Source organism: Anas platyrhynchos, chromosome 5 (assembly GCF_047663525.1).
Source record: "Anas platyrhynchos isolate ZD024472 breed Pekin duck chromosome 5, IASCAAS_PekinDuck_T2T, whole genome shotgun sequence".
In the NCBI taxonomy this organism is placed as follows: domain Eukaryota; kingdom Metazoa; phylum Chordata; class Aves; order Anseriformes; family Anatidae; genus Anas; species Anas platyrhynchos.
Genome location: NC_092591.1, coordinates 26,737,166 through 26,752,336, shown reverse-complemented (window position 1 = coordinate 26,752,336; position 15,171 = coordinate 26,737,166). Strand labels below are relative to the sequence as shown.

The window sequence follows — 15,171 nt, the reverse complement described above, 5'->3', positions numbered from 1 at the left end:
GGCGGGAGGTCCCGGGGTGTCCCCGCTGCAGCTTTTCCCGGCGCAAAGGCGCCTTTTGTTCCTGCCGGGGGGCGCCCCCGCACCGCCCCCGGCCCCTCAGCACCCGGCGGCCGCCGCCTCCCCGCCGGGGCCATTTTTAAATGGCCCTGCGAGGACGCGGAAGAGGGAAGCAGGTGCCCGATGCTCCCCGAAGGGGCTGCCCCAAGCGGGACAGGGCGGATTATCCCCCGCACAGCCTCCCCCGAGCCCTCGGGGCTGTGGAAGAAGCGTTCAGACACGGGGGGCTCAGCGCGGTCCCCGCCAGACCCCGGCTCTGCCCGCCCCAGCCCCACACTGAGGGGACGCCTCGCATTTAAAGGGCAGCCCGCGCGGAGGGATCCCTCCGCCGGGACTTCTTTCCTCACACGGCCGGGCCGCCCCAGACCTCGTTTCCTACCCCCCCCCCCCCCCACCCCAACAGATCCCTGCGCTGCCTGCACGGCGCCGCCATGGGGGCTGCGAGCCGCGCCGAGCCTCCTCCGGGGGCTCGCTGCATGGCGGCGTGAGGGAGAGGAGGAGAAAGAGGAGGAGGAGGAAGAGGCGGCGCAGGTTGAGAGAAGGCGAGGTTTATTTCGAGCGCCGTATCCTTCCGCCAGGCGCAAGGCGGCCGCGGTGTCCCTCCGCCGCCGGCACCACACGGGCAGGCGGCGTCTCCCCGGCCGGGGCGAGGAGGTCGCGGGCTGCGCGGCGGAAAGAAGAAGAAGGAAAACTTCGCAGCGCCGCGGCTCGCCTCGACCGCCGGAGCGGCGGAGAGAGGGCTCCCCGCGGAGAGAAGGAGAAGCGACAGCAGGGGGGAGCGGCGGCGGCCCGGCCTCGCCGCCGCCCCGCGGGGGCTCCGTGAGGGAGCCCGGGGGACTCTTTTTCGCGGGGGCCGGCGGAAGGATCCGGCGGCGGCTCTCGCCATCGCCTCCCCCCTGCATCGCTCGCCCCTCGGCGCCGCCATCTTGGATTTTAATCCGCCATTTTTTTCCTCCCCCCACTCGGAATTATTTTTTTACCATTATCGCCGCTTTTTTTTTTTTTTTCCTCCTTCTGATTTTTTTCCTCCTCCCCCTCCTCCTTTCTCGCCGGCTCTCCTCTTTTTCTCCCCCACCTTCCTCCTTTTTTTTTTTTTTTTTTTTTTTTCCTCCCCCCCCTCCTTTCTCGCTCTTTTCCCTTTTGATGATTCATTTTTTCCCCCCGGCGGAGGCTGGGGCAGCACCAGCGGCGGGGGCACCCCAGCGCGGTGGGCGGCCGGGAGGTGAGTGACGGGGGGGGGGGGGGCGAGATGGCGGCCGGAGACCCCCGGGGCCCTGCGAGCAGGGGGCTGGGGGGTTTGGGGGGGAAGCTGTGGGGTGAGGGGGGTGTGGGGTGGAGTATGGGGTGTGGGGTGAAGGGGGGGTGTGTGGGGGGTGAGGGGGGAGCTGTGGGTTTGGGGGATGGGGGGGGTAAGGAGGGGGTGTGGGGAGGGTAAGGGACGGGTGTGGGGGTGAGGGGGGGCTGTGGGGTTAAGGGGAGGGGTGTGGGGTTAGGGAGGTTTAGGGTTAAGGGGGGCTGGGGTTAGGTGTGGGGGCTGTGGGGTTAAGGGGGTGCTTACAGGGGGACTGGGGTTAAGGGGGGGGCTAAGAGGGGGCTGTGGGGTTAAGAGGGGGCTGTGGGGTTGTGGTAGGAGGTGTGGGGTTAGGGGGGCTGTGGGGTGGAGGAGGGGGTTAATGGGGGCGCTGGGGTTAAGGAGGGGCTAAGAGGGGAGTGGTGGGGTTAAGGGGGGGGTGCGGGGTTAGGGGTGCGTGGGGTTGAGGGGGTGACTGCGGGGTCAGGGGGGCTGTGGGGTTCCGGGGGGCCTGGAGTGGCGCTGCGGGGCCGCTGGGGGCCGGGGGGCGGCCGCAGGCGGGGCCGGGCCCTAGGGGGCAGCAGGGGAACGGGGAGCGGCTCCCGGCCCTGCCCGGCCCTCCCCGGCCCGCAGCCTCCTGGCCGGGCACCCTCCGGGCCGGGGGGGCCGTTTGGGGTCGGGCCCTGCCGCTCCCGAGCCCGTCGTGGAGCCGGGAAAGGCGGAGCGGGGACCCCGGGCGGCCGCGGCACGGCCACTGGGAGGGGCTGCGGCACGGGGCTAAGGGGATCCAGCATGGGACAGCACGCAGGAGGTGGTCTTGGGGTGGCAACCCCAGGGCAGTGGGAGCCTTTAATCGACGAGGGTAACGCTTGTCAGAGAGGTATCAATCGGTACGAAGCCGTGCCCATCTCGGGAGGCCTGTCCCTGAAGCATCCTTTGCTGCTTTCGTTTCAAAGGAACTTTTCCTTTGCTTAAGGCACTGAAGTGGCACCGTGTGAGGAGCTCAGAAAGATGTCAGTAAGATCAAGTGAGCACATCAGGCTCACTCGGTTGAAAAATAAGATATTTTTTTTTGTTTACCTTTGTGCTGTTGTGTTTCTGGAGCCCGGCAGAGACACACAAACCAGCTCCGCGTTACGCCCGGCCGAGCTGGACGATAAGACCCACTTAAAGCCTCACATCAGTGCTGCCTGTTCGGTGGCCATGCAGCCGAGGTGCCTGCACCTGCTGGCAGCACCAGCGTGGCTCCTGCAGCTCGCTCTGGCCCTGCTGGCGCTGCCCCGCAGCAGGACTACAGCTCCCAGCGTCCTCCTGGCGGGGAGCAGCGGCCCCGGCGCAGCGGGCGGCAGGTAGGGTGCTCCCGGGCTGAGCAGCGAACCCAGCGCTGGGCTCGGGCAGCTCGGAGAAGGATTTGGGAGCAGAACGAGCTGAGTGCTGCTCACCGCCTCCCCACACCGTCCTCGTGTCCTGCGAGCAGCTCGCTGCTGGAGTTGGGGCTCTGCCGGTCCCTGCTCAGCTGTTGTGCCGCTGTTTGGCTGCTGTGAAGTGCTCGTGGCAGCCAGCTCGTGCCCACTGTGGCCTTGGCTGAATGCATTTGGCTTGTTAAGCCAGCAGAAAGGACCTGCTCCTGCCTGCTGGGTTAACGAGGTGGAGCCCTTCGGGGTGCTTGGTGTTGGCTTGCTGCAGACTGAGCTTCACTTAGGCTCGCCCCAAAGGGGCACCGTGGTGGCAGAGGTGAGGGGGAAAAGGAGCAGGAGCTGCTCAAGCCCTGCTGTCTGTTCGTTCCCTCTCTGCCTCTTTATGCTGGCACGCTGTTCCTTCTGTGCCCGCCTTGTAACTGGATTAGTTTCCAAACTGGTAGGCGAAAATCTTGTGGCTGTGAAAGAACGGGCACAGGAGAAGGTGGGAATGTGTAGACTGAGCTGTTGGGGAGGGACTGGAGCCCAGCTTGGGGTCAGTTTTGAATCCATGTCCTGTCACAAACCTGCAGCCTGGAGCTGCAGCTCTCCCAAGTGTTTGAGTCATCCTGAGTGAGTTTTACTGTGGTCCTGGAGCTTCCAGTGCCATGTCTGAGCCACGTCCCGTGCTGCCCTGAGCCAGTTGTGAGAACTATCTAGTTGAAATGCTACGGGAAAAGCAAATGCTCTCCTTGTGTTTTAATTTGCTGAACAGCTCCATGCCAGGGGCAAGCAAAGTCTAAAGTGGGTTTGGGATCAGGTGGCCAAAGGCAGCAGCACAGCAGCAGGGTTGCAGGAGCTGCTGCCTGGGTGCTTGTGACACCCCTGAGGAGCTGCAGCCTCAGCTCCTGGATCCCTGAGGTGCTTTGGGACCGCCTGAGCTTTCTGTAAGATACAGCTTGGGCTCCAGAGATTTGTGGGACATAAACCAAATCTCTGCTTCTTTTGTGGCCTTCTGTGGTTGCAGAGACCTCTGCTCCGTGGCGAGATCTGCTTTGGCTTATTACCCTTAACAGCAGGTCGTGGTGTCACGTATGGCACTGCGCTCCCGTTGGAAGTGACGCTGGGCCCTTTGTGAGCCAGCAGAAAGGGGGGCACAGAGAGCTGCTGGCCTCTCAAAGGTAGTGACAGAAATCAGGTGTAGGAAAGCTGTAAGAACGACTTGAAGCTACGGGAGGTTTTTATTCAGCTCAGCTTTTGCCTGGAGGCTTTCTCTCATATCCCCCCCACCTAAATGCTTTGAGTAGTGCTCATCTTCTGTTGCCCAGGTGAGGCGGTCGCAGTGAAACATCTACAGCCTGGGGGTCCCACAGAGAAACTGACGGCGTGCTCGGGCTCTGCCTCCTGAACGCAGAGGTCTGCTCCTCTTCTAGAGCTCCCAGCAAGGGAACGTCCCCCCTCTCTTGCTCTCACTGATTCGTCCGGAGAAGCAGGAGATGTGCTCAGTGGGTCATTTTTGTTTGCAGCCTGCATGTGCTTTAGCTGCTGTCTTGAGAAAGGCTTTTTGCAGCTGTAAGGAAATTACAAAATGACTGGGTCAGGTACCAGCACTTACCCTGCCTGCCTGTGCGCTGGAGGGGATGACCCTGCCTGTTGGGGAACCTGGTGGACCAGATCCCCCGTTTCTGCTCAAAACTGTCCCTGTCCTTTAAGTAATAAGGATTTATATGCAAAAGCTGTGTTATGGAAGACTAAAGTAAATGATAGCTGAATTTCTTAGGGTCACTGATCTATAGGTTTGTATGGTGTAGGGTTTAGTGATTGGGTGATTTCGTGCAGCTGTGGTTTTTCTCTTTTCCCTCCCAACAAGCCCTTACTGACTTGATAGATAGCACAGCCTGGAGCTCGGGAGGATCAGCCAGCCTTTGAAGTCTATTTTAACAGTCACAGAACTATTTTACTCAAATGCATGGAGACTTACTCCGTTTTCTACTGTACAAAGCCTTTCATGTGCAATACCAATCAGAAGCGTTCTCGTTAGCCAGCCTCAGAAACACTTGTGGCAGCAGCTGCCTTCAGGAGGGCCTGCTGAGCAGTGGCAGGGTGAGTGTGCTTCAGGTGCTTCCCGGTGGGGCTGAAACAAAATAATGCTTGGGAAATGTGTTGGCAGGTTCAAGAGACTGAACATCAGGTGAAGGAAAGGGGGTTTCTGTTCTGGAAGCACTGAGGTGCTCTGTGAGAGGGACAGCTGAGCTTGGGGAAATAGTAAAGCTACAGCAGGAGGGGTGCAAAAAGCAGCAGAGTTACAAGAAGGAGGAGGAGGAGGGATAAAGGGTTAAAACAGTGGGGATGTTTCCATCGAATTAATGTTGCTTGGAAGCTGGGATTGTGCTGGGGGCCGTAAAAGCGTATGTAAATCTGTCCGGTCGGTGAGCTGTGCATGGGGTGAGACATTCAGCGGCAGAGCCCTTCCTTCCCCAGGACTGCAGGAGTGTGGAGGTGCAGGTGGGCTCCAGGCAGAGCTGCTTGCTTGAGCAGGGAGGTGGATTTCCTCTCTTCCTCTTCTCCCTTTGTCCCTAAAGGGCCTGTCAGTCGGTGTGAGTCTGACGGGGCAAGCAAGTCACGTCTGAGGCTGTTAGAGGGTCTCCCGGCGGTGATCAGTGGGCATCTCTCACTCAGTTCTCTCTGGGCATAAGGAGCTGTGATGCTCTCTGTGAAGGAGCCTCTGCTGGTGCCATCTCCTGAAAGCAGCATCTGTGTGCTGGCGGAAGGGGAGCAGGGGCAGCAGACACACTGGGGTGCCTGGAGTTCTTCATTTGGCCAGCGTTGGAAAATAAGAGGCAGCAGTCAGTGGAGACAGAAGTTTCCTTGCTCACCCGGCTGCTAGGCTCAAACGAAGAACGGGTTTTCGTGAGGATTTTTGCTGGGCTTCACTGAGTTCCTCGCTGGTTTTGCTGCGGGGGAGACTTTTGGTGTCACCTCTGTCAATACATTCTGCAGCAGAAGCAAATATTTATTTTTCCTAATGCTCAGTGTGGTGTGAGTGCTCTTCTGTAGCCGGGGTCCTTCTTACCTTGCTGTCGTACTTCCCTTTGCCACCTCGTGTTCAGACAGAAGCGTCTTGCTGCAGATAGCAGCCACCCTCCTAAAGCCTTGCATCATCTTCAGGAGTGGGCTTCCTTCTCCATGCAGCAGCCACTTTTTTTTCCTCGCTCGAGTGCAGCTCCCATACTTGGTAGCTGCCAGTCACCTGCTGCCTGGTGCCGGTGTTGGTGTGCGGGGGGCTTCATGCTGCCCATGGGTTGCCTGTGGCTCCTTGGCTGCAGCGCTCTGCCATGCCAGGGCTTGCTCCTGGTCACAAAGAGCGAGCTTGAGTTTGGTAGAGGTCTGTAGCAGTTTGGTTTAATGCTCTTTATTACTGTGGCTACTAACACGGAGCACCAGGATTTAATTGGCATATGCAGACCTGTTCAATCAGTGGGTTGAGGAGCGGAGAGAGTGAAAGGTAAGGGTTGCTTTATCAGGTAGATCTTCCCAGAGCAGCTGTATTCAGAAGAAGTTCAGGTGGCGAGAAGTTTTATTTTCCTTGCTAACGTATCTGTGTGTATGTATTTATCTTCAGGTAAAAGCCAACCCCTTCTGTCACTGGCAGCGAGAAAATTCCTCATCCACTGAACTCCTCTTATTTTCCTCTCCACATTGAGGCAGTAGCTCGGCTGCTTTGTCCTCAGTCTACTCCCATTGCACTTGGTCAATAATATTCCTGTTCTTCTGTGACAAGTTGTGAAAGCTCCTAAAACCTGTAAACCTCCGGGTGGTGGCTCTAGTGAGACATTTGAGGCAATGCAGCTGTTAAGGCTCCACTGTCTGATGGCTCAGGTTTCTGAATCTTTTAATTAACTTGTAGTTACTTGTGATCTGGCCATAAATATTGCTGTGGCTTTAAGGAGCCTGAACACATCGGTGCCCAGCAGAAGTCCAGTGTTTTGCCAGCCTTGGCTGATTAAAAGCAGAGCTCCTACAGGAGATGCTGTTTCAAAACGTCTGGTAGTTTCTGATGAATTTCTTCCTCTGGATTTAAGTGGGGTTGTTCCCTGATAACATGTGCTGAGCGTAGACAGCTTGAGCACTAATGCTGTTGGAGTTTTGTTAATAATAAAAAAGGCACAATTCCTTTGTGCCAAAACTGCAAAGAGGAGAATGACTTTAAACAAAGTAGATGGATCAAATGCATAAATGCAATTGTAAAATTGTGCAGATCACTGTTAGACTTTTTTTCCCTGCGAGTTATGGACAGTTATAGACACAGCCATGTACAAAAGCATTGGTAGCTTTCTTGTATGATAATTATTTATGCAAAAGGTATTCAGCCTGCAGGCGAAAACTAGCGTGTGCTGTGCTGGCTGTTCCTATGCTGTAGGTTTAATGCTCCACTTGTGACCCCACATAACACAGCTGGCTCAAGGGGCCAGCCATGTGTTGGTGGGTGGTTTTGTTACCTGGACCAGTAACTAAAATAGCTGCCCGGGTCCTCTAGATCATCACTGAAGATTTTTTTGAACTCTAATTCTTCAATGAGGTTGTAACATCTTTCCCCCACCTCCATTCCAAAAATGCTGCCAGCTTGCTGTGTTTTTTAATATCTCACTGCTTTTTAGGGGACGTTTGTATAATGTCATTTGTAGCTGTAGAGTTCAAAGCAGGTTACGTTACATTGATTAGGAAATCTAATCTTAATTGGGGGTATATGTAAAAGTGACATTTTAGAGTCAGACACTTTGTATGTGACATTTGTGGAGTCACATAGCTGTGTATTTGTGTGTGTCTCAGTATAATTACATAGGGGGTGTGTGTCTCTCTCTGTATAGATGTTGCCTTTAATTTATCAGCTTTAGGATTCTGTCTTTGCTTCCAGATGTGGTAGTGAGTTGTAGGACAGAAGTTCACCCATGGGTGTCTGTATTTGTGACAGTTTCCCATACCGGTGCTAATCAACTACTTTTCATTCTTCCTAATGCAAATACAGCTCACTCTTTTTTGTTGGTGTTAAAAGTTGTGTCTTGGAAACAGGTCTCCCAGGAAGTTCTAATTATGATTATCTTTTTTTCTTCCAGTAGGAATCGGAACTGAAATTATTCATCCACTTCTCCGAGCCTTTTGAAAAGAGACTAAATGCAACTGGGTCAGGCTGTCTGGGGGAATGAAGTGGCTGGGAGAATCCAAGAACATGGTGGTGAATGGCAGGAGAAGTGGAAGCAAGTCGTCTAATGACCACGCACAGAATCAGACCAAATTGCAGCATACAGGAAAGGAGAATCCGAAGACTGGCAAAAATGGAGTCGAGAGAAGATCAAACAGATGTACGTACACATTTGTGCAGTTTATTGTTCTTTGTGGCTCTTCCTTCAATTTGCAAGTCAGCTTCTGTCAGATCTTAATTCTCAAAGGAGGTGTGCGCTCAGCATGAAGCTCTCACCAGAAGTATGAAGTAGGTTTGTATGTGTTGGATGTAGTAACTAATTTCAGGAATATGGATCTCTTCAGATCAGTTTAAAAGTTAAGTGAGAGTAATTGTATTTTGCACATAACCAGTTCAGAATTTACATACATGATGGGCACTAGCTGACACCTAGTGTGATTGGAAGTAGATAAGATCCCATTTGAGTTACGAGCCCAACTCTTAGTGAATGTGCATGTAGAAGTACACCCTGTTTTCAGGGAGGTTACGTGTATCAATAATAGCTGTGAAACCGTTTTAAGGACCATGGATTTTTATTTTTTGCTGTTGACTTGGGGTGAAGAACAAAATACAAAGTTGGAGTAAACCCTTGATTCGGGTTTTAGGACAATCTAGTTTAAACTTTCATGTCGCACCTGTAGACCTGAATAGAGTTGGGTATGATTGGGTTGCTTACTCTGGAGAGTTGCTTGCATTTGGGGAGGTGGAGAGAGCAGGAAACCAAAATAAGACACACATAAAATGTATTCTAAAATACTCTCCTTGCTGTCAGCTATATTAACCAGCAAAAGCAAGAGTGAGAAATCTAATTGTGCTCCTGCTTCTTCAGAAATTCTATTATCTTCAGGGTGGTTTCTGTTGTTGTTTGTTTTATTTTGGTTTTTGTTTTTTTTTTAACCTGCAACCTGCAGTTGCTCCTCACTCACCCCCCTGTAGCTGAGTTTTAGAACGTTCCATAAATGATATCTGCTTTATGCTTTCTTGTTCGCAGGTAGCGGTGCTTCAGGATTTGAGGGTCAAAGTCGTTATGTGCCTTCCTCTGGAATGTCTGCCAAGGAACTGTGTGAAAATGATGACCTAGCAACTAGCTTGGTTCTTGATCCCTATTTAGGTTTTCAGACACACAAAATGAATACTAGGTAACTTGTCTTTATTTTCCTAGAAGAGAAATGGTCCTCTGATTACATCAATTAAGATGATAACTGTGGAATTTCCTGCATGTTTACAAAAGTCTGAAAAATGATAATGTGCAAGTGGCTTCAGCCTTTGAAGTGGTGCTGCCTTTGAGACTGGAACTCAGAGCTCTGTAGCGGTGTGGGTTTGTACCGCTGGTGTAGGTCATCCTATCAACCTTAACAACAGCTTCTGCTGTGGAACAGAATGTTAACAGACACTGCTTTCTGGCTTAAACAGTTAACTAATCCTAAATTTTAAACCTTTTGTCATTTGAAATAACACTTCAAAGATCAGAGTTATTGTTTGGGGAGTGTATTTTCTATTTATTTCATGGGTTAGTTTTTGTTTGTTTGTTTTAAACTTGTGAAAGATCTCAAAATTTACTTCTGAGCACTCCAGTGTTGGTGCCACTTGATCTCAAGTTGTTGCAGATCCGTGCTGAAGAAATGCTGCTCAGATATGTCTGTATATGGAAGAGAAATTAACGTGCACACTGGGAGCCCGTTTATCAGAATTGCAAATGCTTTTGCACTGTTACGCACCTGTATGAATACTCCTGCCTAAATTCAATGTGGACCTGTAGTTTAGTTGTTGCATGCTTCTTCCTGTTCTGCAGACGTACCACCAATTAGAAGTGTGCTCTGTAGATACCCATTAAGCTTTTGTTTGCACAAAAGATCTGTATTGGCAGCTTAATGAAGAAGGTATATACAAATAAGTTTCTAAGGACAGGAACTATGTGCTTCTAACTGTACAAATAAATGGGGGAACCTTGGTCTGAGCTGGGGTTTCCAGGCAGCACATCATGAAAAGCAGGCTTCTCAACCCTCACAACTGTTGCTGTGGATGTTTTTAAAGAAGAACCTGTGCATAACCAGAGTATCAGTTGCATCGATTTTGTGTGTATGTAACAAGGTGATCGTTCGACAAATGAATGCTAGATTAATTGGTGTTCTCACATAACATAAATGGTCGCTGGTATAAACCGACCTCGCAAATTCTACATGAAATTGCAGCAGTGTGGGTCTAGTAACTGTAAAGACTTGCTACAGAGAGATTTTTCTTTTTCCATGGAGTGTGCAACATTCATCTTTAAGAGGAATCCTGGCAGTCTCCCTCGTCTTTCCGTGCTGTTGGTCACAATAGATGTCCACATTTGGTAGATGCTCAGTTGTCATCGTATCTTTGTGTTTCCAGCAGTTAATTGAGCTAAATATATATGCTCAAAACCACATTTTTGTTTGTCTTTGTTGCATGAGTGGTAGTCTAAAACTTTATAGAAGTAGCTCATACTTTTGCTTTTCCCTAAAAAAGGGAATTCTATATTGTTCAATAGTTGGAGAGGCTGCTTTTTTACACATTATTGTTTCTGTAGATGTTTTCAACACATAAAATACTTTTTGAATTATTAATTTGAAAGAAAAGACTACACAAAGGCTATCACCGTGTGTTTCCTCTTTCTCAGACCTGGAGAACAGTTACAGGCAGTCGTCAAAGCCAGTAATTAATAATCTTGGAGTGCTGTGGGAAATGCTTAGGTGAGGCTTACAACTTCCATCAGAAACTCATCTTCTCAGCTCTTTCTTAATGTCCAGTTGAGAGGGTTTCTGTTATTCTTATTGCAGTGAATTAAAATAAAGATATCAGCATAGTTCTCGTTTGCCTTTTGGTGCAGCGATGATTTCTGCTTATTATAGCTACATATCTTGGATTATCTTTGTCTAATAAGCTGCAGTCTTTCTACAACTGTGGAGATTGCTTGTTGCCATATAACTCTGAGGGGAGGTTGGGGAAAGAATATGAAAAGTCTAGACCAACTGCAAAATATCAGTACCTGAATACTGAGTTTGTAAAGTTCTCTGGTTTTGCCAGGAGTATGTTGGTCAGAGAAGAAACTTATACAATTCTAGGAAAATATCTAGATGATTACTGGAAACTCTTTCTTCTCTTCTGGTTTACCATCTTCTTTATACTGATGCAGTAGTAGAGTGGTGACGAGAACCTGACTGCATTTTTTTGTTTGTTTTTCCCCCGAGGCAATAAAATGAAGGTCCCCAATTCCATCTTGGGAACTGGGCTGTTAGCTTTGTAAGCTGTCAAGTCAGTAATGTCTGGAAGAGCTGAAAGCTAGTTCTCAAAAGATTTAGGTTGGATCCCCACCTGAATTTGTCCAGTGTTTCACTGAAATCTTTTCTTGCCACCAAGGATTTGACAGACTGCATAAAAGGTATCTGGAAATGTCTTTAGAGGCTTTACCCAAAAGCTACTTTTATTATTTTTTTTTCATCATCTTGGATTTCCAAGAGAAAAGCAGATCTGTTTCTAGAGCTTCTGGCCCTCTTTACAGGCCGTCTGCTCATCTTCCTCATATTGGTAGCTCATATCTCAGCAAAAGTGCAGGTTAGTAGTTCGTTTTTTTTGTTTTGTTTTGTTTTTAAAAAAAAAAGTGATAGTAAGAATTACCTTGTCAAATGTAGATACTCCAAGAGGTTTTGTTGTTTCTTGTACAACTCATGTGAAAGCAGACAAAGGCTATCCTGTGTGTATCATTAATACGGTTTGTATGTGTGTTCTGTTTGAAAAAACAAAACCCATTTGTTGTTTTGCAAACTATTATTTTCTGGTCTGAAGGTTGTCAAACACTAGGGATTAAAACTGACAATAGGAAAAAGTGACTTGTTGCTTATCTTACCAGTGCTATACTCAGTTGCTTTTCCCCAGGCTGAGGCTGGGTCCCGAAGTTGCATGCATCGATTGCTAATCCACCTTGTAACAGATTGCCTAGTGTCAGTATTAAAATCTTAAGCAAGTCTCTTGATCATACTGCTGCTCTTACCTGTCCCTGTTCTTTCCTGGTACCCTCAAACTTCAGCATCGTGCTGGGGATCACTGAAAGCAATTCCAACGTCTTAAGTTTCCTGGCAATTGAGGAAGACAAACCCATCACAGCCTGTTTCAGGAGACGTTAGGGGTGTTTCTGAGCTCTGTGCTGCTGCTTTGAGTGAAGTTACAAACTGGTGGTTTTGTCTGATGAAGGAGCAAGCTTTAAGAACAATTGTTTTCCAGAGCAAAGGTGAGAAGGCGTGTTTGGGGATGGTGTAGTGGAAGCTGCTTTCTCTCCAGAGTGCAGTGTAAGCAGTTGGTCATTCCTGAGTTCGACAGGATGTGCCACTCTGCCCCTTGGAGTCCCTGTGGCAATAAAGGCAAGAAGGGCAGAGCAGATCCATATCGCTTACATCCACAGGTCTGTGCTGAATCTCTTCTCTTCAGCTTACGGCAAGCTAATAATTAAAGGAGTCAAGAGTCATCTTGACTGAATGGAGTTTAGAGGTAGAAAAAGTTACTTGGCACCTGCTGAGGGAGGTGGCACGGCCATTTGTAGTTTGTTTTTGGCATTGTGGCACTGTGGAGATGTTGTGTTAGAGGCACACGGCTCCTTTATGCAGTGATACGCTTTTTCATTCTGAAGTTTGTACGTTCTTCAGACACCGTTGTCTGTGTACTTACTGCCAAAAATGATTTTGACTTCGGTGTAAATTCCGTCTTCCCTATTTCTATTTTGTACTTTACTGAATTCAGTAAAGTTGTCTAACTTGCTCCTGGTTCTCTTCCTCCTCTCTCCTCCTTTCCAAAGACAGTGACACGTTGGAATTAGCTGCTCTGCTGCTGCTGACTGTTTTGGACCTAAAAAAACAAACAAAGCTACTCTTGCACGTTTTTTCTAGTTGCACCTTTAGCTGCACTGCATTAAGAAGTGCTCTGTTTCCAGAGGATGGAGAGGCTTACACACAGTAGTCAAGTTAAATGTTAAGTTAAATTTGCTGTGTGGAGTGGCAGGGTAAGAATGAAGGGACGTGGGCTCTCCCTGCTGTGTTCTGTCCCCAGCATTTATTGAAAAATGCTTTTATTTGCCAGCTATATTAAGAAGAATGGATTTTTGTGGCTGCTGGAATTTTTGTTACTTCTGTCTAGGCTGTATTTGGGCTTTGACCACAGTGGTATGTGCAAGAAATTTTAAGTAAAGCAGATTATCATTAAAAAATGTGATCTTGAACTTTGGCCTTGAAAGAATATGGCTTTTTTTTTTTTTCTGATAACAGCACTGGCAGTTAAACGTGGAACAACTGGGGGGGGGATGTTAACTAAAAAACTGTTTCCACTTGGATTATAAACAGATTCTTTTCAGCTCTTGTTATACTGTCTTGAAATGTTCAACAGTCCTGCAGTGCTAGCTTTTTGCTGAATCTCTGGAATTAGCTAAACAGTAATTTGCTGTCTTTCTACAGCCACTGAAGTAAAATACCTATCAAGGGCTTGTTGATGAGAGAGGCCAGTGGGATGCTGTGTTTTGATAAATTCACTCTTCCTGGCGTTCCCAGTCAGAATTTGAGTTAGGCCTAGCAGTAAAACTCTTTGCCATGCGGTGGTGCTGTCAGATGCACGCATTACATGGGGTTCTATTGCGGAACCCTCTCAGGTCCTGTTATCCTTTTTGTTCAAACTCACTGCTCTCAGTGACTGAGGAAGGTACTGTGCTTCTGAACTTACCAGAACCTCTCCTTTAACTTCCCTTATAGGCAAGCATCTCACTGACCTTTGGCTTTATACCTTGGAGTTTCAAGATTCTTTAAGTATTCCCGAGGTAAGAGAAACTTGAGAGAGAGAAAGAGCTTTGCTTCACCAAGCCATTTTCCTACATCTTGCTTGTTGAGACAGCCTCGGTTTGGCCCTTAACTCGGATAAGATCATCCTCTAGCTGGTTTGAAAATTGCAGTAGCCTAAGGGTATTTTTTTTGATCTTGGTGACTAGGGAAAAGTAAGTATTTCCTATGGAAATTTAAAGTTTTCTATTCTGCAGCTTGTAAGGATACTGGGATAGCTGAGTTTGTCATTCCTAGCTTACTTCTAACAGCCAGACTGTTTTGCAGCAGACTCCATCCATGGTCTGTGAGACTTGGTTCCTGAAGCTGTTTGTAGGATAGCTCAAGGAGTCAGTGCCTGTGGTCAGGTTCAAAGAGCATCTTGTCCAGTTTCCACGATGGAATCTTATACAGGTGCTGTTCATGGGAGCAAACCAGAAGTTTGGATCAGCATAATTCAGGCTTCAGTTGGCTCTCTGTTTAGAGACAGGGGTGTCTTGTTTTGTTGGGAGTTTGGGGGTTGTTGTTTGTGCTTTTTTGTGCTCTATGTCTCTCTTTCTCTTTGAAGTACTCTCCCATTTTACTGACACACAAAAGCCTTTTTAGGTATGTTTTTTTTATATACATTTAGCTTCAGTGTCTCTTTAGGATCTCTTTGTGGTGTTGGTAAACAGTCATGTAGATGCTTCCAGTAGATAAATAGATTGTTAATGTCATGTGTGAATGAGGAAGCCCTGTAACACCAAAATTGTAGCACTTAAAATAGTTTCTCATAACTAGTTGGCTTCCTTGTAGGTAGTGCTGGGAAAGACTAATGAATAAACTGCTATTTCATAATGCTCCTTGGAGAAGTCGAGTCTCTCTATTAAATACAGCAGGCCCTCGGGTTCTTAAGGAAGATAAAGGTTTTAGGCTTTCTTGGCACGTCGGCTTCCGTAGTGTCTCAAATCGGCAGGTACCTGTTCCAGTCTATATGGCGATAGCCACTTGAAAGTACAGGGGCTTTCGTGTGGAATCAGCCTCACAGTGTTCTCCACTAGCTCAGACTTCGTGCTTTCAGTGCAGTTACATGTGCTGGTGAGCAGTGAAAAGCTCGCTACCTCAAGGTACAAAACGGCATCCTGTTGCACTCAGTTTTGGGAACCCTTGAGATGCTGTACATCATGTTCCTGGTTTCCAGTCTCTTCCCATGTACCTTTGGACACTTCTATTGCTTGCTTGGACACCTTTTTGTCTTTTTTTGTCTCTTTGCCATGTAAGTAATCTCAGTAAAACATTTTGGTAGAGATGCTGCAGGAGATCCTTGCTAAGATTTTTGAACCCTTGGGTAAGGAGTCATGTACTCCAAAAGACCCAGTTCCCATTTCAGAT

The 15,171-nt window shown here is 48.7% G+C and overlaps 1 protein-coding gene across 2 annotated transcripts in view; it reads left to right on the top strand.

Annotated features, from left to right (window-relative positions):
- The first annotated feature begins 456 nt into the window (after positions 1-456).
- KMT5B (lysine methyltransferase 5B) overlaps positions 457-15,171 on the top strand; it is a 29,532-nt gene continuing 14,817 nt past the window's right edge. The window contains exons 1-3 of one of the 2 annotated variants that reach the window (XM_027457906.3): positions 457-1,279; positions 7,863-8,105; positions 8,976-9,123. In XM_027457906.3, the coding sequence (XP_027313707.2) occupies positions 7,946-8,105; positions 8,976-9,123 (308 nt within the window). In that variant the 5' untranslated portion in view covers positions 457-1,279; positions 7,863-7,945. Of the gene's footprint in view, positions 1,280-7,859; positions 8,106-8,975; positions 9,124-15,171 lie in introns of both variants that reach the window. The other variant, XM_027457907.3, reaches the window with a different exon arrangement.